The sequence below is a fragment of the Plecotus auritus genome (genome assembly GCF_963455305.1).
Source record: "Plecotus auritus genome assembly, chromosome: 6".
Lineage (NCBI taxonomy): Eukaryota > Metazoa > Chordata > Mammalia > Chiroptera > Vespertilionidae > Plecotus > Plecotus auritus.
In genome coordinates this window covers 70,397,995-70,420,609 of record NC_137773.1, presented here as the reverse complement: position 1 = coordinate 70,420,609, position 22,615 = coordinate 70,397,995, and the positions used below count along the sequence as shown (strand labels likewise).

Here is a 22,615-nt window from a genome sequence, read left to right as displayed (position 1 = left end):
CTTAGATACTGTCACACTCTCAATCTCCAGACAAGATTTCTATCTTGAACTTCAGTATGTCCAACTGCCTCTTAGTATTTCTATGTGGATGTTCAACTGGTGTTTCATGTTTAACATATTCCAAGTCAAACCCTTGATTTTTCCCCATTTATAATTTAATAACACTGAAAACCAATCCAACAGTGAATTTGTTTTACCTTTAACATATATTGAGAATACAACCATCTCTTACTCTGCTTCCTGCCATACCAACCTCCATTCTATTCTCTCCATACACAAGCATGCTGTTGGCTTAGAATTTTTTCCTCTGCATTTGGTTTTCCCTCCTTCCAGAATGTTCTTCTTTCATAGAATATCAATACTAGCTCACCCTGGCAGGTGTGGCTCAGTTGGTTAGGCATTAACCCAACTCTGAAAGGTCAAAGGTTCAATTCCTGGTCAGATTGTGGGCTTGATCCCCAAGAGGGGGCACGTAGAAGGCAGCCAATCAATTGTGCTCTCACATCAATGTTTCTGTCTCTCTCTAAAAATCAATAAAAATCTTAAAAAAAGAAAAAAGACTAGCTTTTGTATCTCCTTGAGGTCAGCAGTTTTCAAAGTGTGGTCACAGACCCATAGGGGTACCCAGTATCTTTTTTGGAGCTTCATGAGGCCAGATTATTTTCATAGTATGTTAACATATTATTTGACATTTTCACTCTGTTATTTCAAGAGAACTACAGTAGCCAGTTTATACATGAAACATCATTTTTATTTTAAAAAATTACTGATATACTATGACTATTCAGACTATGATATTTCACAGGCATTTTCACAGAAATGAACAAAATGATCCTTTCTCTTCAGGAAAAATAATTTAAGAAGATCTGCAGGCAATAATACATTTTAAGCTTTACTTTTATGCTAAAGTTAAAATTTTGAAAAAATTATGTCTGCTATGATCAGCTTGTCAACTCTCCATTTTTTAAAGATTTTTCTGATGAGATAAATAATAACATTAAAATGAAATGTATATTATATAATAAAATAAATCAATATTTGGAAGATCTGCATAACTCAGAGAATTTTCCTAATGATGAATAAGTGATGTTCAAAATCATGCATGGGTAAAAATATCAGTTCAAATCATAGGTATACAGTCGATAGATAGTAATATAATTGAGTATGAAAAATTCATTGACATGTTTTTTGTTTTTTTAATTTAATAAATCTTTATTGTTCAGATTATTACAATTGTTTCTCCTTTTCCCCCCCATAGCTCCCCTCCACCCGGTTCCCACCCCATCCTTTGCCCTTACCTCCCCCCACACTGTCCTCATCCATAGGAGTACAATTTTTGTCCAGTCTCTTCCTGCACCCCCCATACCCCGTTCCGCCTGAGAATTATCAGTCCACTCCCTTTCTATGCCCCTGATTCTATTATATGCACCAGTTTATTCTGTTCATCAGATTTTTTATTCACTTGATTTTTAGATTCACTTGTCGATAGATGTGTATTTGTTGTTCATAATTTTTCTCTTTACTTTTTTCTTCTTCCTCTTCTTAAAGAATACCTTTCAGAATTTCATATAATACTGGTTTGGTGGTGATGAACTCGTTTAGCTTTTTCTTATCTGCGAAGCTCTTTATCTGACCTTCCATTCTGAATAATAGTTTTGCTGGGTAGAGTAATCTTGGTTGTAGGTTCTTGCTATTCATCACTTTGAATATTTCTTGCCACTCCCATCTAGCCTGCATAGTTTCTGTTGAGAAATCAGCCCACAATCGTATGGGTGCTCCCTTGTAGGTAATTAACTGTTTTTCTCTTGCTGCTTTTCATATTCTCTCTTTGTCTTTTGCCCTTGGCATTTTAATTATGATGTGTCTTGGTGTGGTCCTCTTTGGATTCCTTTTGTTTGGGGTTCTGTGTGCTTCCTGGACTTATAAGTCTATTTCTTTCACCAGGTGGGGGAAGTTTTCTGTCTATTTTTTCAAATAGGTTTTCAGTATCTTGCTCTTTCTCTTCTTCTGGCACCCCCATAATTCGGATGTTGGTACGCTTGAAGTTGTCCCAGAGGCTTCTTACACTATCTTCAAATTTTTGGATTCTTTTTTCTTTTTGCTTTTCTGGTTGAGTGTTTTTTGCTTCTTTGTATTTCAAATCTTTGACTTGATCTTGTGTTCCTCTAGTCTGCTGTTGGGTCTCTGTATAATATTTTTTATTTCAGTCAGTGTATGTTTAATTTCTAGTTGGTCCTTTTTCATATCTTCGAGGGTCTCGTTGTATTTATCGGCCTTTTCTAGGATATTCTTGAAAAGCCTTATAACCGTGGTTTTGAATTCTATATCCAGTCGTTTGTTTTCCTCCATTTCTTTCGTTTGTGATCTGTTTCTTAGTCTCCCTATTTTTCACTGCTTCCCTGAGTTGGTAGGGTAGCTTTGTGTGCTAGGTTTCCTATATGGCCCAGTGGGTCAGCCTCCCCAGTTAACCTGAAGTGGACACTCTTGGTGCACTCCTTTGTGGACTGTGTGTACAGCCTTGTTGTAGTTAAGTCTTGATTGTTGTTGGTATCACTGGGAGGAATTGACCTGCAGGCCAGTTCGCTGTGAGGATCAGCTGTGTCTACACTGGGATATTTTCGGTGCTGGAGACAGCCTTATAGGATTAGCCTTGCCAGATTGCAAAAGCCTCTGTGCTCAGCTTGGAAGGGGTGGAGTCTGAGGGTGGAGCAGACAGTCTTGGCTTCCCGTCAGCCCTGCCCTTGAGCACGAGTCTCCAGATCTCTGCCTTCCACGGTTCCCGAGTTTTTGCCTTACAGTTCAGATTTCCCCCGTAAGAGCATGGGTCCCCAGGGGCTCGCCTGGAACTGTTGTTCAGTGCAGTCGGAACTGGGGTTCAGTGCAGTCAGGAGCTTCCGACTACCTTCCGCTAGGGATAGCCTGTGGTAATCTCTGCAGTCAGTCTTTGTGCACATTCACGCCTCCAGACCCCTGCCGCGGCGGCTCCCCTGAGTCTCCGAGTCTCTGCATCTCCATGTGCCTTTCTCTCTACCTGACAGTCCAAACTCCTCCTGTATGAGCCTGGGTCCACAGGGTTTCGCCCGGAACTGAGGTTCAGTGCAGTTGGAACTGGGGTTCAGTGCAGTTGGGGGCTTCCTTCCCCCTCCCGCCAGAGAAAGCCAGCCAGGCACTCTGCCACCCTTCCTCTCTGTGCACACGTGTCTCCGTACCTCAGCCCTTTGCCGCTCCTTCTCCGTGAGCTTTCCTCTTTCCTTCTAGTTGTAGAATTTCCACTCAGCCATCTTTCCTGTGGTTCTGGATGGTGTCCATTCTGCCTTTTAGTTGTTGTTTTGAAATTGTTGTGCAGGGCAGCAGTTTAGGTGCTTACCTATGCCGCCATCTGGTCTCTCCTCATTGACATGTTTTGATATTGCACTGCTGATAGCTTTCAAATGTCACCATTCCCTCTTCTTGTCCCATGAGAGCTAAGCTAATTAAAAAGCCCATGCACTCCTTCCATTGACACCTGGGAAGGTTAAACCACATGAACCCTGGCTCACTTTTGGGATCTCATCCAAGTCCTACCTCCTAACCACAATGAAAGGCAAAGTCAGTTCTTTTTATAAGCTCAAATGGACTTGAGACCAAGAAGTTTGAGAAGCACTGCTTTGCTCAACTTTCACTTTCCCAGGAAGATCTTATTTGATCACAGTCCTCAAACCTAAGAACAATCTTTCCTGACTCTGGCTTTCCAAGCCCCTTTGCTGCTTCCTTTTCCTCCACAGCACAGCATCATCTGAGATGAATATTTGTATTTATTGTCTATCTCCACCTCAATGGAAATAAATGCACCAATGCAGGGATTTTTTTTTGTACATAGGGTATCCCTAATATCTAAAACACCCCTGACTCTTGACACTCTATAGGTGTTCATTAAATGGACAAATAAGGAGACAAATTGAAAAAGAAACCAATGAATGGATAAATATTAACCTGTCTGTCTTATAAGATAAGGTGGAAACCAACCACCTGGTGATTATCATTTGGCAATAATAATTGTCATTAAGAATGGATTCTATTAGCGTTGTTTCCTGGGATTATATGGTGTTCTTTAATATATCTAAGAAAGATAACTATAAATTACTCTCCTTATTGTGTACAGTTTTAGAAATTAATGTTCACAAATATACTTAATTCAAAATATATCACTAATATGTTTACTTAATTTCCATTGGTTTAGCCCTGGGTAACTGGACAATGCACTATGTTTAAATCAATAATCAGGGATATTGTAATATTTACAAATAATAAAATAATTTTCAAATTGAAGGAAATAGTAAAGTTGTCTTGGAAGTCTAGAAATTTTAGTAATATTGCAATCATTTTGTCCTCCATTGTGCTCCTAATTTGCATGTACACTGATAATAATGTTTAATTTCCCAAGCACAACACTTGTAACCATTTCCAAACATTATTCATTCTGTGCTTTGAGAGAAGATAAATTCATTCCCTTGAAAAATATTGTGATACTTACTCAACTTCACTCAGGTAGGTGAGTTGCCCAGTAATTTGATTCTCTTTGAACTTGTGTCACATGATGATCATAAAATTGTTTGGGATTTAAGTCTAGGAATATTTGTTTATGTCAGTAGATGCATGATTATAAAACAAAATCTGGATTTTAATAAGAATGAGAAAATCAAAGAAAATTTGAGGATTTCTATTTAAAAAGCACTAAAGAATTCTTCCAGGTACTTAAGTATGAGTACTGTACTAAGGGGAATAAAATGGTTTTGAACAAAGCAAACTATTTTATACAATATTTTCTTAAAAATCTGTTAAACTAAAAAGTTAAATTACAAAGTGCACTTGTTTTACTCACAGAATTGGCCTAAATTATAATATAGCCTTATATTCACTTCCACACTTCAGTCAGGATCAGCTTTTTATTATCTTCTCAATAGGGTCCATCAACTGCCACAGGAGGCCCATGGATGGGTCCAAGGTTGGGATTGGTTTTTGCCCCAAGAGGAAGCATTTACAGGGTTCACGATTAAGTCAGGGCTTGCTATTTTCTTCTTCTTCTTCTCCTTCTTCTTCTCCACCTCTTCCTCCTCCTCCTTCTTCTTCTTTTCTTTCTTTTTTTTAAAATATTGCTGCTAAGTTTCACATCTGCTCTCCTAACAAACTGCATTTCTGTATTCTGATGTATTACTCTTTGATTTCTCGTACCTGTTCACAAACCAATTTCTTTTATATGTGACTTCTAACCACCAACTCTAGAATTTGGATACCCAAGTTCAGCTGCATTTGTTCAGCTACTTGCCTTAGTCTTCGTGGTAATGGCCTCCGATATCCACAACAATGTAAGGTCCTTACATGTCAATTATGTGATCAGATTAATTGTAGAACTACTTGTAATGAAGGGGAGCAGAATATGCCACCCCCAAATATGCCATTTCAGCATATTGATTACTTTGAATTAAAATTACTTAAGAAGGAGCCAGTGCAAGAGAACATTCTGACCTTTATTTGACCCCTTGAAAGCAAAAAATAAACGTTTCATATGAAAGGTGCCCTCCCTGTAACAGGAGGGTAAAAAGGCCTCCTTATCAGAGATAGGGAATTTAGGGCAAGAAGGTGGTATAAACAAACCTTATTACTTCTTCACTACTACTACTCCAAGCTCAAATCCCCTTGTCTTGTCAATTTTCACAAATGTATTATTTCTTTATCTAAAAGGTATAGAAGCTGCCTGCATTGGTCACTTCTTTGAGTCTTATATTTTCATGGGCACCCAAGTGTATAAAATTTAATTATTTTTTTCCTTTTAATCTGTGTTATGTCAATTTAAAGTTAGACTAGCCAAATAACCTAGAAGGGAAGAAGGGGAACTTTTTTTTTTTCGCCTACAACAATAATGTAAGTTTTAGACAAAACAAAACATGCCTTTTAGGATCATCTTGTTGATCCATGGGCTTCTTTTCTGATTCACCAATGTGTCTCCAAAATCATGCCTACATTCTCTGTAAATTAAATAATTTTGAAACTCAGGAGATCTCTATCAGCCCAAAGTGCTCTTTTCAGTCATGTTTAAGTATATAAGAGGAATAATACTGAGGAAGTCAGTTTTTCATATTAAAATGGAATAGAGACATCTTTAGGAGACAGAAGCGCTAAAAATATAGTTGTAAATTTCTAGCTTTTCATTTATTTCTCTGCTAAATGTTTGAAGTCATACCTTGTCAACCCTGTCTTGATGAAAATACTACTTCTGCCTAATTTGCAAAGATCACTTGATTATCTAGGCATTTACGTGGGTAGAGATTTTCTTATTATTCAAGCTAAAACCAGAATTTAAGAATGCTTTCAAAGTTTGGTACTTGGCTGTCCAAGAGTAAATCAGCTTTTAAATAGTTAATATGTTTTTATTATAAAAATGTAAATATAAATACCAATGAACTATATTGCCATTTCAGGTGGTCTGTTTATAAATATAAACAAAAGCAAAGACAAATGTTAAGGTTGCTTCCTGATTTTAAAAAAGAGAGTTCTTTATAAACTTTGACTTGTAAATTCTAAGTGACAGCATGGGGTAGTGGAAATAGAACTAATTTAATCCTCAGTTAAATAAAATTAGAATGCTAGATCTCTGTGGAAAAATATATAGAGACCAAAAACCATAGGTCTTGGGCATAATTCCTTTCAGTACCATTGAAAGAAATTTCTTTCAGAAGACAGTTACCTGAAATACAGTGCTTCAGTTTCCTCATCGATAAGATAAGAATAATGATTTGTGCTCCATATACTTTATATAGTTATTAGAAGACTCAAACTATATAATATACAGGTAAAGGATTTCCATATCTTAAAGCATTAACTGATATGATTAACGGATATGACAGCATTATTATTTTTCCAAGTTGGGCCAATAACAGTAAGGTCATGAGCAGATTAGTCAAGCAGGCCAAATTTTACTTTTCATACAATTAAATGAAGGAATTGAAATTCTAGTGTGTCATTGTTAATTCAGTGATGGAAGCCATTACCTCCGATTGATCAGAATTTCACTTCCAGAGTCTTTGAAAGTTATGAGAAAAGAAAATATTCATGTCAATAACAAATCCTTTATAAGACTAAAAGATTACCTGATGTATTTTTGGCTTTGGTTCAACTTCTTGGAAAGATGTTTCAAAGTTTTTCGACTTGGAAAAGTGGAATAAGAAATAGTAGCAGGGTATTCTGTTTCTTCACAAGGAACAGGGCAGCTAGAATTATGTGTCCCCATTGTACATAATCCCTTCACTTCGATGTGGTCTGAAACAAAAATCAGGACAGAACATTCAGAAAAGAGGACAGAGCTTTAAAAAAATTTATCATTTGAGGAGAAACCAAGATGGCAGCATAGGTAAACACCTAAACTGGGGCTGCCTCGCACAACAATATCAAAACTACAACAAAAAGACAAAATGGACACCATCCAGAACCACAGGAAAGCTGGCTGAGTGGAAATTCTACAACTAGAAGAAAAGAGGAAAGCACATTGAGAATCAGAGGAGCTGCAAAAGGCTGAGGTACAGAGACGCGCGAGCGTGCAGAGAGGAAGGGCGGCTGAGTGCGCAGCTGGCTTTCTAAAGCGGGAGGGAGATGGAAGCTCCCGACTGCACTGAACTCCAGTTCCGGGTGAGTTTCTGGAAACCCAGAATCATTTGGGGAGAAACTGGACTGTCAGGAAAAGAGAAAGCACACTGAGACTCAGGGGAGCTGCGGAGGCAGAGGTCTGGAGGCATGCGTGCGCAATGAGGACTGACTGGGGGCTGAGTGCACTGCTGGCTTTCTCAATCGGGAGGGATACAAAAGCTCCTGACTGCACTGAACTCCAGTTCCGGGCGAGTTTCTGGGAACCCAGATTCATTCGGGAAGAAACTGGACTGTCTGGCACCAGGCGAAACTCGTGGGCGGCTTTTTCTCAGAGGTGCTTACAGTGATTACCGAGGGACACTGAGACTCAAGGGTCTCATAGGGCAGGGCTGATGGGAAGCCAAGACTGTCTGCTCAGCCCTTAGACTCAGCCCCATCCAAGCTGAGCTCAGAGGCTTTTGCAATTTTGCAAGTCTTGTCCCAGAAGGGTGTCTCCAGCACAGAAGTTCTCCCAGTGTAGACACAGCTGATCCTCACAGCCAAGTGGCCTGGAGGTCAATTCCTCCCAGTGATACCAACAATAATCAAGACTTAACTACAACAAGGCTGTGCACACAGTCCACAAAGGGGTGCACCAAAAGTGTCCACCTCAGATAACTGGGGGAGGCTGAGCCACTGGGTCCTATAGGACACCTAGCACACAAAGCTACCCTACCAACTCAGGGAAGCAGCGAAAATGCGGAGACAAAGAAACAGATCACAATTGAAAGAAATGGAGGAAAGCAAACGACTGGATATAGAGTTCAAAACCACGGTTAAAAGGTTTTTCAAGAATTTCCTAGAAAAGGACGATAAATTTAATGAGACCCTCAAGGATATGAAAAAGGACCAATTAGAAATTAAACATACACTGTCTGAAATAAAAAAATATTATATAGAGACCTAACAGCCGATTAGAAGACCACAAGAATCAAGTCAAAGATTTGAAATACAAAGAAGCAAAAAACACTCAACCAGAAAAGAAAAAAGAAAAAAGAATCAAAAAATTTGAAGATAATGTAAGGAGCCTCTGGGACAACCTCAAGCGTACCAACATCTGAATTATGGGGGTGCTAGAAGAAGAGAAAGAGCAAGATACTGAAAACCTATTTGAAGAAATAATGACAGAAAACTTCCCCCACCTGGTGAAAGAAATAGACTTACAAGTCCAGGAAGCGCACAGAACCCCAAACAAAAGGAATCCAAAGAGGACCACACCAAGACACATCATAATTAAAATGCCAAGAGCAAAAAACAAAGAGAGAATATGAAAAGCAGCAAGAGAAAAACAGTTAATTACCTACAAGGGAGCACCCATACGATTTGTCAGCTGATTTCTCAACAGAAACTATGCAGGCCAGATGGGAGTGGCAAGAAATATTCAAAGTGATGAATAGCAAGAACCTACAACCAAGATTACTCTACCCAGCAAAGCTATCATTCAGAATTGAAGGGCAGATAAAGAGCTTCACAGATAAGAAAATGCTAAAGGAGTTCATCACCACCAAACCAGTATTATATGAAATTCTGAAAGGTATTCTTTAAGAAGAGGAAGAAGAAGAAAAAGGTAAAGATAAAAATTATGAACAACAAATACATGTCTATCAACAAGTGAATCTAAAAAATCAAGTGATTAAAAAATCTGAACAGAATAAACTGGTGAATATAATAGAATCAGGGACATAGAAACGAAGTGGATTGACAATTCTCAGGTGGAAAGGGGTGTGGGGGTGCGGGAAGAGACTGGACAAAAATTGTACACCTATGGATGAGGACAGTTGAGGGGAGGTAAGGGCAGAGGGTGGGGTGGGAACCGGGTGGAGGGGAGCTATGGGGGGGGGGAAAGAGGAACAATTGTAATAATATGAACAATAAAGATTTATTAAATTAAAAAAATATATAATTTTACTTTTTAATGCTTAAAAAAATAATTTACAAGTCCTATCACTACTTTTTTTGTTGTTGTTAATCCTTACCCGAGGATATTTTTCCATTGATTTTTAGAGAGAGTGGGAGCATGAGCGACGAAGAGAGAGAAACATTGATGTGAGAAAGACACATCAATTGGCTGCCCTCTGCACCCCTGACCAGGACCAGGGGTCAAGTCTGGAACCTAGTTATGTGTCCTTGACCTGAATCAAACTCAGGACACTTAAGTCTGTGGGCCAATGCCCTATCCACTGAGCCAAACTGGCTAGGGCTATCTACTTTCTTAACAAAAGTTATTTATATTTTATTTATTTTTTTCGTATAAATAAAGCAAAGGACACAAGACATAAAACATAGAAGTTGTTACCCTTGAGTTAATTGAATAACTAACTTCAGATATGTTTTAGGAAAAAAATAACTTATTTCCAGAAAGTCTCTGGGCTTATTTTAATAAAATATCAGACATCTGGACAGGAGAAAAATAGAAAAGGTGTTGCTGTCACCTTGTGTCACTATTAGAGGATCTTTCCAATGTAATCCTAAAAATCTGGTTATCTCTAAAATTATCCTTGGGCTTGTCGCAGCTTTTGTGAAATATGCTGCCAGGTATTGAGACTCTTATCTCCGTGGACCCAGTGACTTCTGAATTAGCCACTGAGCTTCTCTGCCCTCTGCCACTATAGAGCATCTGGTCTGTCCAGGCATGTGTACTGGACAAAGCCCCGCAGGAAGTGGTGGGTACTTGTCTTCAGTTTTCTTTTGGACAACCTCCCAGTGCCCAGTCTCACTGCTACTCACTCTTGGTGGATATTCCAGTTGTTTTTCCTGTGGCTTTGTTATTGAAACTCTCCCTCTCTTTCATTTTCATTTCTAGGAATGCTTTGTTCCCAAGAACTCTTGATTAATGACCAACTTTTGGCTTGTTTTCCCGACTCTAACTTTGATACTCCTTTATGGTATGATTTCATTTGCATCGTTTATTTTTTTTAAGAATACTAGTAATAACTACCATTCTTTCTCTATAGTCACCCAAATACATGCAGTCTCTCTCTCTCTCTCTCTCTCTCTCTCTCTCTCTCTCTCTCTCTCTCTCTCTCTCTCTCTCTCTCTCTTCTGGTATTATTCCACAACACTCGCACAACTTATTAACCCACAGAACTGCATGCACCAAGCTTTCCCTCCAGCTTTTACTAGGGACAGGATGTCACAAGAAATTAGGCAACTTAACTTCAACTCCATTGCTCCCTTCTACCCATACCCATTCCATGAAATATTTTACAACCATTAAAAAGAACATGCTAATCTATTCCTGTTGTTCTGGATATGTTTTTCCACGATGGATTAGAAAAGCAAGTTACATAAACAGAAGAGTATGTAATGTGATTTCATTTACTAATAAAACAATCAACGACTTAAAGACATTAATATGAAGCTATATATGTGAAGAAAATTATGGTGGAATATACCAGAGTGTTAACATTGGTTGGGGGTTAAGATAAGAAATATGTAAACAAAAGTTTTTCTGTTTAATGAGAAATTGTCCTCAATAAATATCACATGTATGGTTGTGATTACATTTAGATAGAAATTTAACCCATGCATTTATATATGATGTATATATATGAAATTAATAAATGAAAGGATGGCCACCTGCATTATGATGATGATTTTCAGAGTGCTGCAACTTCTACTAATATTGACATGATTTTTTTCTATTCTATAATGTTTGAACGATTCTCAACAAGTATGCTTTCTTTATGTAATGAGAAAAAAACAAATTTACTTTGATTATAATGAAGTATAAAATTTAAAAGCATGCAAATTTACTGTTATTTTGTCACTGCATCTTTAATTCAGATGTATCCTGAAATCAGAGGATTTTTTGTTTTGTTTTACTATGTCTGTGTAAGCTAGTAATGTTCATTTTAAGAACATTAAGAGCTCCCTTTTATAGTATCTCTTTTGTTTCACTAATGGACTATTAATAGTATAATTTAAAGCTTTGTGTTACTATGTACAACTTTTATATAAATCATGAAAATGAGAGAATATATTAAGCCACTTACCAAGTGTAGGAGAAACACAGTTGTAAAACTTTTGTAGGTCACACTCTATCCCTTTTCCTTAAAAAGAATAAATATAAATATAGAAACTTTATATTTTATGCAATAAATGACATAACAAAACTATCTTTTTTCCATCTACACATCAGACAATTTATCCATACCATTATAAAATTAGTTAAATGAATAATAATTTCAAAATTGCTTTCACATTTATTGTTTCATTTGTTCCAACTCTCCTCCTGTGGTGTGGGAATCATCATTTTACCAATGAAGATATTAAGGTTCAGAATGTATCTTTCGCAAGCAGTTGGGGGCCAGGTCATGACTGGTTCTCTTTACCTTCTGTCCTGCTCCCTTTATCCACTGATTTATATGTGTGTTGTGTGTCTGTGTGGGGGGGAGGGTATGTGTGTGTGATCAAACCAAATATATTATATATACACAGAGACACACTAACAAATGCCTTATGCTGCCTTTCAAGTAGTAGGATGGGACAGGTGAGTACCAATATTTGTTAAGCATGTGCTATGGACCTTGAAACAAATGGTGAAATTAGTATGTATCAGAGCTGGGTGTAATCTCAGGCTGATTTTCAAACCTTAATCTTTGCACCTTGGTACAATACTAGAGGCCCAGTGCACAAAATTTGTGCACTCGAGAGGGTCCTTCAGCCTGGCCTGTGCCTTCTCACAGTCCAGGAGCTCTCAGGGGATGTCTGACTGACAGCTTAGGCCCACTACCCATGGGCCTAATATCCTTAGCACTGCTGTGGAGACGGGAAAGGCTCCCACCACCACCACTGTGCTCGCCAGCTGTGAGCCCGGCTTCTGGCTGAGCGGCACTCCCCCTGTGGGAGTGCACTGACCACCAGGGGGACAGCCCCTGTGTTGAGCATCTGCCCCCAGTGGTCAGTGTGTGTCATAGCCACCGGTCGTTCTGCCATTCGGTCGATTTGCATATTAGCCTTATATTATATAGGATTTGTCTATTTGCTAAAACTCATGTGGTTCGCTTCAATGTTTAGTCAGTAGTCCTGAAAATAACCAAAAGAGATTGTACAACTACAATTTGTGGATAAGTTCAGGGCTAACCATTAGGAAGTATGCTTTGTGAAGAAACTACAATAATTTTAAAAAGCTACCTCCAACATTAAGTAAAACACCACTTTCCAAAGTATCTTACTTCTTGCAATAATAGTTCTCACATTACAAAGAACAATGAAATTTTAGAAACAACCAATATCTGAAAAGCAGATTTTGAGGACTGTCTGGAAGTACTTTAGCTATTTCATTTAATGTCTATATATTTTTCCTCATCTATATGTAGACATGGAGGCCTATGTGAAGATCAGACCAAATACAAACATTAGTCCCAAAGCACTTGGTATATCCTAAAGTTTGTGCAGATTCATGCTCTGTGTTTTATATTTCACCTTGCCTGGTTTCTGGCTCATATTAGTTATTCAGTTTGTAAGAAGTAATACATTTTAAAATTACAAATATTATTTTTCATTTATCAATTCAGACATTTTCCAGTAACTCTGAAAAGATAATTAATAATGATAAATCAGAGACAGAGCTAGAAGTTTTGTAGAACTATTTTTGGAGGGGTCAGAGGCCAGTAATCAGAATTCTAGAAAGAAGGAAGTGATGATTCTCAAAATTACTAAGAAGTAGTCTGCCAAGTAGAGACAATTGTTATAAGAGCAGAGCTAGTATTAATATATCTCTGTGTGAGAAGCAGTGTGTGTGTGTGTGTGTGTGTGTGTGTGTGTGTGCGCGCACGCGTGTGTGTGTGCGTGTGATGGGCCATAGTGGCAAACTTATAGAGCCGAAATGGTTTTGCCTTTAATACATCTGACATTTCTTTAAAATATGCTTGGAGAAGGGGGATGAAGGACATCTGAATAAAAATAGCCAACACTTATATAGAATGCATTCGGTGCCACCTACATACTTGTTTCATCCTATTACAAACCTAGACAGTAGGACACTATTATTCTCAGAAAGGTTAAGTCCAAGGTCACATAGAGGAGAGGTTGTGGAGCTGAGAGGAGCAGCCTGGGTCAGAGTCCTGCTCTTATCCACCCTGCTCCTCTGCCTCGTTCAATGCTTGCCTCAGACAGCCATGGCTCTGGAAATGTTTCCAATTGTGTGCAGAGGGAGCATGGAGTTTCTCTTCTAGCTACAAAGGTTTCCCTAGAGTGAAATATTCAGTGTCAGTATATAAATGATCTAATTTGTCTTTGAAATTGAGAAAACTGTAATGAGCAATTTTAGATATATGAGAGCACCCAATTTTATATTTTGAAAATAAAAATTGGCCACTGTCCCTGATAACGCATTTTCTTTCCTTTTCCAGAAAACTCTGCTGTAATTCCTTGAGTTAAAATCTGTCCTTTGAGGTTGTATTTGTCAAGTGGATGACTTTCCAGCACAGCATTTTATAAGAATGGAAAGCGATTTTATGACATGTTGATTTCTCATGTTTCAAATTAAGTAAATAAAATAAAATAAGGGAAAATTTTACCGGGAAGAAGAAAAGGTAAACATCCACATTGCTTTTCTATGTGCCGTGCTTTGCATTCCTTTAAGCAACCAGAAGTGCTGTAGGTACTAAAAGTCTGCAGCTTGATGTTAGGGTTGCATTCTCCCCATGGGTATTCTTGGTGAACTGTCTTGAGATAAAATAAATACCTGGTTCAGGAGATTTTCCTGAGCCAGTCCACCCCTTTCTACCCCAACAAGAGAGACTGATATACATTTTTTACTTTTACTTTTTTCCTTGTTATTGCATTTATTGGGGTGACATTGGTTAACAAAATCTTTTATTTTTCTTTCATACCTATTTTATTTTTTTTAGTTGACTACATTAGTCAATTTTGCCTACTCCATTAACCTGAAAAAAAAATATCTGAAGGTAAGTATAATAGTGGTCCTTTAACAGTATCCCAAATGCTATGTACCTATGGTGAATTAATAAAATTAGATTTGGACAGTCTGATTGCTCTAAATATTGAGTCATATAAAAATATTATCATTTATGGAAAGTATATGTTAGCATATTAATCGGCTCAGTCACAAAACAGCAACCAAAATCACACCCAAAAAATCTTTTATTGAGCACCTATTATGTACCAGGCAATATGGTAAGTGTTTACTGTAAGTGATTCCACTTAAACTTCATAATAACTATGAAAAGGAAATGTTATTCACACACATTCCCCCAGTGTACAGAGAGGAGAAGGAAATTCAGGGAGTTGATTAAAGAAGCTACAGAGTAAGTATCTGGCAAGTGGAAACCTGGCAGACATGTCTGACTCCAACGTTTTGCTTTTCCCACTTATTTTTCTCCTTCACAGAACGTCCCATTGAGAAAGTGTACAGTTCAGTAACTTAGGTGTCTCCTCATACTTATTGAGCCTTCCATCTCTAATGAGATTGAAAGTTACCTTGCATTTGCTAGGCTTGCTAGCTTTCACTTACATTGTAAATGTGAATTCACTGTTTTCCCTATGTGTGTCTACTAGTAAAGGGAAGTATTTGAAATGAAACTGGAATTTCCAGGGGTGTTCTAATGTCATGGAAGAAAGGGGTTTTTAGTGAAAAATGTTGTTTATGCAATATGCATTCACTACCCCCCTGATTCCCTCATGTTACACATTTTGCCAATATTTACCTTCACTTGGCGGATGGTTACCCGTGCGTGCATTCCCACGGGTGATGACAAACCTAAACCATCAAACTGTGGCACCTTCTTTGGTGAATGGATGACAAAGATGATTCCAGCATCAACAAAACCAAGAGTGGGGTCATCAGTGAATTCCTCCTGAAACAAAAATATACCCTCTCCCCAATTACAAATTGATATCAATTCTATATAAGTTTGAGATTTAGTTTTAACATGACAGAATTTGATTTACTTAAAATAAAATATTTCTGATCAGTCTTTAATCTCTTTGTAAGCTATGAAAATTAAACACCTAACACATCCTTTCTAGGGTTGAATCACATTTCAAGGCTTCGACAGTTTTGTGTGGATCACTTTTACCTAAGATGAAGGCTATAGACATATTTTAATCATCTAATTTCTGGCTCTCTCTTCAGCCAGTGGCCTTTTAGTTGCTTTGCCTTTGGCTGTTCTCTTTGTTTCATTTGTTTTAGAAAATTATTTGGCATTCTTCTTCTCTTTGTAAATAAAGTCTCTGGCTTTATTTAAAATTCAAATTCATTTTCCTGTAAGAGGGAAGACATACTCTTTCTCTAACCCCAGGGCTCTTCTTTTATCAACCTTTATCAGTTAAATAAATTTAAGACTATACTTCTGGGGACTTGGCTATTAGTTTTAGGCTCTAGGGAGAAGGAATGGACTTGGGAATATAATGATTTTTCTTGTGAATGGGTCAATATATTACGGAATTACATTTAATAAACATGCTTAATATTTCATTTATAACTCAGAACCCCATTTTTCTGTGGCCTGTTATAACACTGTATGAAACACTTAACTGGGGCTCATATGAAGAAGTATTTCAGTGTCATTTACTTATGGAATATATATATATTTAATTTCTTTATTGATTAAGGTGTTACATATGTGTCCTTATTCCCCCATACCCCCCTCTTATCCCCTCCCCCCATTCATTCCCTCACTCCCCTGTTGTCTGTGTCCATTGGTTAGGCTTATATGCATGCATACAAATCCTTTGGTTGATGTCTCCCCCTTACCCCCAACCTCCCCTACCTTCCCTCTGAGGTTTGATGGTCTGATCGATGTTTCTCTGTCTCTGTTTTGTATTGAATATTCAGATTTTAATTGCATTTTAAAGTAGTTAGGCAATTCTAGCTTGTAAAATTTATAATATAGAGTTTGAAATGACCATATGATTTACATTTGAATGACTTGAAAATATTAATCAGATAGATATACAAGCATGGGTTCATGTATTGAACTGTACAGTACTGTGCTTAAACATAAAAAATGGGATACAAGAGGAAGTTATCCTATATATTAAAAGGCTAATATGCAAATTGACCGAATGGCAGAATGACTGGTCGCTATGATGTGCACTGACCACCAGGGGGCAGACGTTCAATGCAGGAGCTGCTCCCTGGTGGTCAGTGTGCTGCACAGGGGGAATGCCACTCAGTCAGAAGCCCTGAACTGGGCTCACGGCTAGCGAGCACAGCGGCAGTAGCGGGAGCCTCTCCCGCCTCCGCGGCAGCACTAAGGATGTCCGGCAGTTGGACATCCCTCTCACAGCCTGGGACCCCTCGCTCCTTACTGCCTGCCTGCTCGCTGCTCCTTACCACTTGACTCGCTGCTCCTTAGCACTGCCATGGAGGCGGGAGAGGCTCCCACCACCACCGCTGCACTCTGGCTGAGTGGCGCTCCCCCTGTGGGAGTGCACTGACCACCAGGGGGCAGCTCCTGCATTGAGTGTCTGCCTCCTGATGCTCAGTGCTCATCATAGCATCCGGTCGTTCTAGTCATAGTCGTCTAGATCCTCTTCCGGTTGCTTAGGCTTTTATTATATAGATTAGTTGAGCAAGATGGCAGGTGAGGAATTAACCTTGGGTGAGAGCTTTATCCAGAACTCTCGAAGGTAGCACTACTGCATTTCTAAGGTGTCTGGACATTAAAACCTAAATAATTAGAATTATTTAGTCAATTTACACATTTACAGAAATTAGGCTTAGTCAAAGTCCACTTATACAATTTTCTTTATATAGAAATTATTTTTATCACCTTTACAGATCATAGATGCAATGCTTTATGAAATATCTATATATGGCTTCTTTCTAAAACACATTGCCTTATTTACATGTAAATCTAAAATTTATTTTTTAAATGCTCAGTATCATCTTAAATTAACCATACATCATGAGTTAGAATTGTTTGGTTTTCTTATTTTGTGGTACAACCATTTTCTGGAGTCACAGTAATGGTAGTCAGTGATATAGTGACAAATGTCCAGGTTATTGCCTCTAAAGTTTGCCTTTTAATCTCCAACTCAATAGTTGCATTCATAGGACTCCAAACTAAATTAATAAAAAATAAAATAATATTCAACTTGTAGGAACAGTTTGACAGAGCAAAACATTTTGATCAGATCTTTTAAAACCCATGCTTGTTATTATTAGTCTTAAGCTCTGGCTCGGTTTAAGAAAATGCAATACCTGATTGACATTGAAGAGCAAGCTTAAGCCTCTTCCAGAGACACTCACTTTTTCCCTTGCTTCGATATTTTCACCATGATTAAAAGTAAAACAGTTTCCATATTCAGTGAAGACATGTGCGAAATCCTCCAATATGAAAATGAGCCAAATAAAACAAAATCAGCTGGGTATGTTGGTCATTTCTAAGCTTCAAATTGCTATAACATTTTTTTTCTTAAATCACAGTTGTCTAAATGAGTATACAGAAAGAATAGACAATCTAATAATTTACATTTATATTCAATGAGAGTTTTCATTTTTTGGATACGTACTAGTCAATGTGTATGTGATTCATTGAGACATTTTCATATGTACTTTAGCATAGTTTAAAAAACATTTAAAAAGTCATTTGTTTTATATTTGCTAAGGATTCATGGAAACATCTATTTTACTTATGGAGAACTCCCTCAGCATCCTTTTTAAAGAGCCATCCCTCCCCCACCATGCAGGGTCCCAGTGGGGCAGCCATCACACTTGGCTCCTTTGATCCTCCTCCTCCAACCACCTCCACTATGGAGATGCATGTGATACTGGCAGGGCCAATCTTAATACCCCACTGCTTTGTATCAGAGATTGTTTCAATAATTGACATGTGTCCTAAATAGAGCTAATTGGAATCTTCCATAGGATTAGTAAGAGGATACAGGAGTGGATAGCATAGACAGCTATTTTAATATGATGCTAGAGTTGTCAGCAGCCTTCATGGCTCTGTGTGAGAAGGACTGATGTAGAAAGAAGCCAACTGGAGTCATGAGATGGAAATTGAAACAAAATGTTAATGATGGTCTCAGAGTCCTTTGGCTGAGCTCCCACTTAATTAACTCAATTCATTCCTTTTACTCTTAAGCTTATCAGAGTTGGGTTCCTGTAATGTGTACCTGAAAATGTCTACTACAAAATTCCTTGGTGATAATTTTAAATATGTTTGTAAATAAAAAGCAACATAGAAGAGCTTCTTCTCTAAATTAAGAGTTTAGAGCAGGGCTTCATCTCTGTCAGATGTCTCTCAGGCACCTCTTTTCTATTTACTGTGGGCTAAGGAAGGCTACCAAAAAGGTAAGAAATTGTGTCCTAAGATCATGAATTTGTGAATCATCTAGCAACACATGCTACAGAATGGTTAATACAGGAACTAAGGGGTCAAATTGCCTATATATACTTTTGCTTTTGCTAGCAGATTCCAGATATGTCAACATATCTGGAATTTTATCTTAAATGTAAGTTAATTATATAAATAAAAACAAGATGTTATGAGTGATTAGAGAAATATAAATAATTTTTATAGTCAAAATGCTGGGCCCTTCTCATTTTCTGTAACCTCTGATATAATACCACATGCATAAAAACAGCATATTCTTGCTTAATGGTAATAAAAATGCTGCATTGGAACATATTGTTCACTGATGAATGGGAAAATTGAAACACCATCTTGTGTTAAATTTGTGTTTCTTTTGGAAGGACTATTATCCTGCAAGAAAGGTAACCAAAGATTTATGTTCTCCACCTTTTCTTATCTAATTACTTGAAAAAGGAACAATGTCTCTTATGTAACTATACCCTCTGACATCATAAGGCTGAGCTAATGAAACATAATCATTAAGCAAATTTAGATTGCCCATGGGAATAAACTTTATCTCAATGTGAAACAGTATGATAAAGCAGCTTATTATATTGATGATATTCAAAGAAACAAATCATTACCTGTGAGCCACATGGCTTTCCAAAAAAGTCACATTTCAACAAAGTGCTGTTGTTGAGATAAAAACCATTTTTCTTGACAAACTCTGCAATGCTGAAGTTTTGTTGAGTTGCAAGAAAATCAATAGCCTCTTTAAAACCAGTAGAATTGGCACGGATTTCCTGGAGATGGAGGACTTTGGATACAATATTCCATAAGAAAAAAATAACACCAAATTTGGCTACAGCTTCAGTTTGGAACCTATCAGTAGGAAACAGGCATTATTTAGAATAATGAAAACTTGTTTTTATCTAGAGGACAGAGCCCAAACATTTAGATCATACCAGATTCTCCTGCTTCTCTTCTACACTCCCCCTCATTCATAATACATTCAAGCAAAATTGTACTCCTAAGAGGTCTTTATCACATCCTGCAATTTACCTCGTGTTTGTGCATACAGTTTCATTTACCTAGAATACCTTCCAGACCTTGATATGGATCCACCCTGATGGATCTTTCAAGACTCAACATAAAGGGAGAGGTGGAAATGTTTAACTGTTAGAAATATAGACTTTGGAGCCAGATTTCCTTTGCCATTGTGGTGGCTTTGTACTGTGTTGGCATGGCTATGTTGAAACTGTATTTTTCAGTATCCCCTTCCTTCTATGTATCTGGTTACAACCTGAAGCTCATATGGTTACTCACTGTCATTGGGTTCATGACCTGACTCCACTTGTGGTATGGGACAGTAGCCAGGATGACAATTCCTCTAACTCCTGGCCAATCTCCTCTTTCAGTTTCTTCAAATCCTGGGTCAGTGAGAATACAATCTGGAAAATGTGCCAACTTATCCTGCAGGTCACCATGAAGATGGGTGGTAGTAAAAAAGAGAGTCACACACCTCCAGCTTGTGTCCATGCCCTTTACTTCATATTGATCTGTCTTTCTGGCTGCTGACCTTGCTGCCTTCAGGCCCAGCCCCTGAGATTCAGTAGGCACTCAATCCCTCTAACATATCCCTTATTTTATATCACTCATGCTGGTTCTGTTTCTGTCATGGACCATGATTGTTAGAGCCACTTAATAGTATGATTTAGCAAATTTCATCTCACTGTGACTGTTTTCTCACTTCTAAAGTTGGTATGTTAATATCACCTATCTCTGAATGTTATTTCTGTGATTGAATTATCTTTCCTAAACCTTTGAGAAGAATGCCTGAAATGTAGTGAATGCTAGGTAAATATTCATTAAATAAATGCTTCATTATTACAAAGTGTTTTCCTGGCAATCAAAGCAGAAGTAACCTATTTGGGGAGAAACCAAGATGGCGGCATAGGTAAGCACCTAAACTGCTGCCTCGCACAACAATTTCAAAACTACAACTAAAAGACAGAACGGACATCATCCAGAACCACAGGAAAGCTGGCTGAGTGGAAATTCTACAACTAGAAGGAAAGAGAAAAGCTCACAGAGAATCAGAGGATCTGCAAAGGGCTGAGGTATGGAGAAACACACGCAGAGAGGAAGGGCAGCTGAGTACCTGGCTAGGTTTCTCTGGCTGGAGGGAGAAGGAAGCCCCCGACTGCACTGAAACCCAGTTCCGACTGCACTGAACCCCAGTTCCAGGCAAGACCCTGTGGACCCAGGCTCATACAGGGGAGTCTGGACTATCAGGTAGAGAGAAAGGCACACGGAGACTCAGGGGAGCCGCGGAGGGCAGGGGTCTGGAGGTGTGTGTGTGCGCGAGTGTGCGCAGAGAAGACTGACTGCTGAGGTGGCTGCTGGCTCTCCCTAGCGGGAGGGAGTCAGAAGCTCCCGACTGCACTGAACCCCAGTTCTGACTGCATTGAACCCCAGTTCCGGGCAAGCCCCTGGGGAACCAGGCTCTTACGGGGGAATCTGGACTGTCAGGTGGAAACTCAAGGGAGCCGCGAAAGGCAGAGGTCTGGAGGCACATGCGCAAGTGCGCGCAGAGAGGACTGACTGCTAAGTGTGCCTCTGGCCTTCTCTAGCTAGAGGGAACCAGAAGCCCCTGCCTACACTGAACTCCAGTTCCGGGTGAGAATCTGGGAATCCAGATTCATTGGGGGAGAAACTGGACTGTCTGGCACCGGGCGAAACTCGAGGGTGGCTTTCTCTCAGAGGTGCTTGCAACAATTACCGAGGGACACTGAGACTCAAGGGTCTCATAGGGCAGGGCTGATGGGAAGCCAAGACTGTCTGCTCAGCCCTGAGACTCAGCCCCATCCAAGCTGAGCATAGAGGCTTTTGCAATTTTGCAAGTCTTGTCCCAGAAGGGTGTCTCCAGCACAGAAGTTCTCCCAGCGTAGACACAGCTGATCCTCACAGCCAATTGGCCTGGAGGTCAAGTCCTCCCAGTGATACCAACAACAATCAAGACTTAACTACAACAAGGCTGTACACACAGTCCACAAAGGGGTGCACCAAAAGTGTCCACCTCAGGTAACTGGGGAGGCTGACCCACTGGGCCATATAGGAAACCTAGCACACAAAGCTACCCTACCAACTCAGGGAAGCAACGAAAATGCGGAGACAAAGAAATAGATCACAAATAAAGAAATGGAGGAAAGCAAACGACTGGATATAGAGTTCAAAACCATGGTTATAAGGTTTTTCAAGAATTTCCTAGAAAAGGCCAATAAATTTAACGAGACCCTCAAGGATATGAAAAAGGACCAATTAGAAATTAAACATACACTGACTGAAATAAAAAATATTATACAGAGACCCAACAGCAGACTAGAGGAACACAAGAATCAAGTCAAAGATTTGAAATACAAAGAAGCAAAAAACACTCAACCAGAAAAGCAAAAAGAAAAAAGAATCCAAAAATTTGTAGATAGTGTAAGAAGCCTCTGGGACAACCTCAAGCGTACCAATATCAGAATTATGGGGGTGCCAGAAGAAGAGAAAGAGCAAGATACTGAAAACCTATTTGAAGAAATAATGACCAAAAACTTCCCCCACCTGGTGAAAGAAATAGACTTACAAGTCCAGGAAGCGCAGAGAACCCCAAACAAAAGGAATCCAAAGAGGACCACACC

General features: G+C 38.7%; 1 protein-coding gene across 1 annotated transcript in view; it reads right to left on the bottom strand.

The window, feature by feature from the left end:
* ASIC5 (acid sensing ion channel subunit family member 5) overlaps positions 1 to 22,615 on the bottom strand; it is a gene marked incomplete at its 3' end in the record, with an annotated part of 34,802 nt that overhangs the window by 2,795 nt on the left and 9,392 nt on the right. The window contains exons 3-8 of the mRNA XM_080674966.1: positions 19,574 to 19,811; positions 17,834 to 17,959; positions 15,333 to 15,482; positions 14,184 to 14,331; positions 11,655 to 11,711; positions 7,128 to 7,296 (exon numbers count right to left, since the gene is read on the bottom strand). Coding sequence (XP_080531092.1) covers positions 7,128 to 7,296; positions 11,655 to 11,711; positions 14,184 to 14,331; positions 15,333 to 15,482; positions 17,834 to 17,959; positions 19,574 to 19,811 — 888 coding nt within the window. The remainder of the gene's footprint in view (positions 1 to 7,127; positions 7,297 to 11,654; positions 11,712 to 14,183; positions 14,332 to 15,332; positions 15,483 to 17,833; positions 17,960 to 19,573; positions 19,812 to 22,615) is intronic.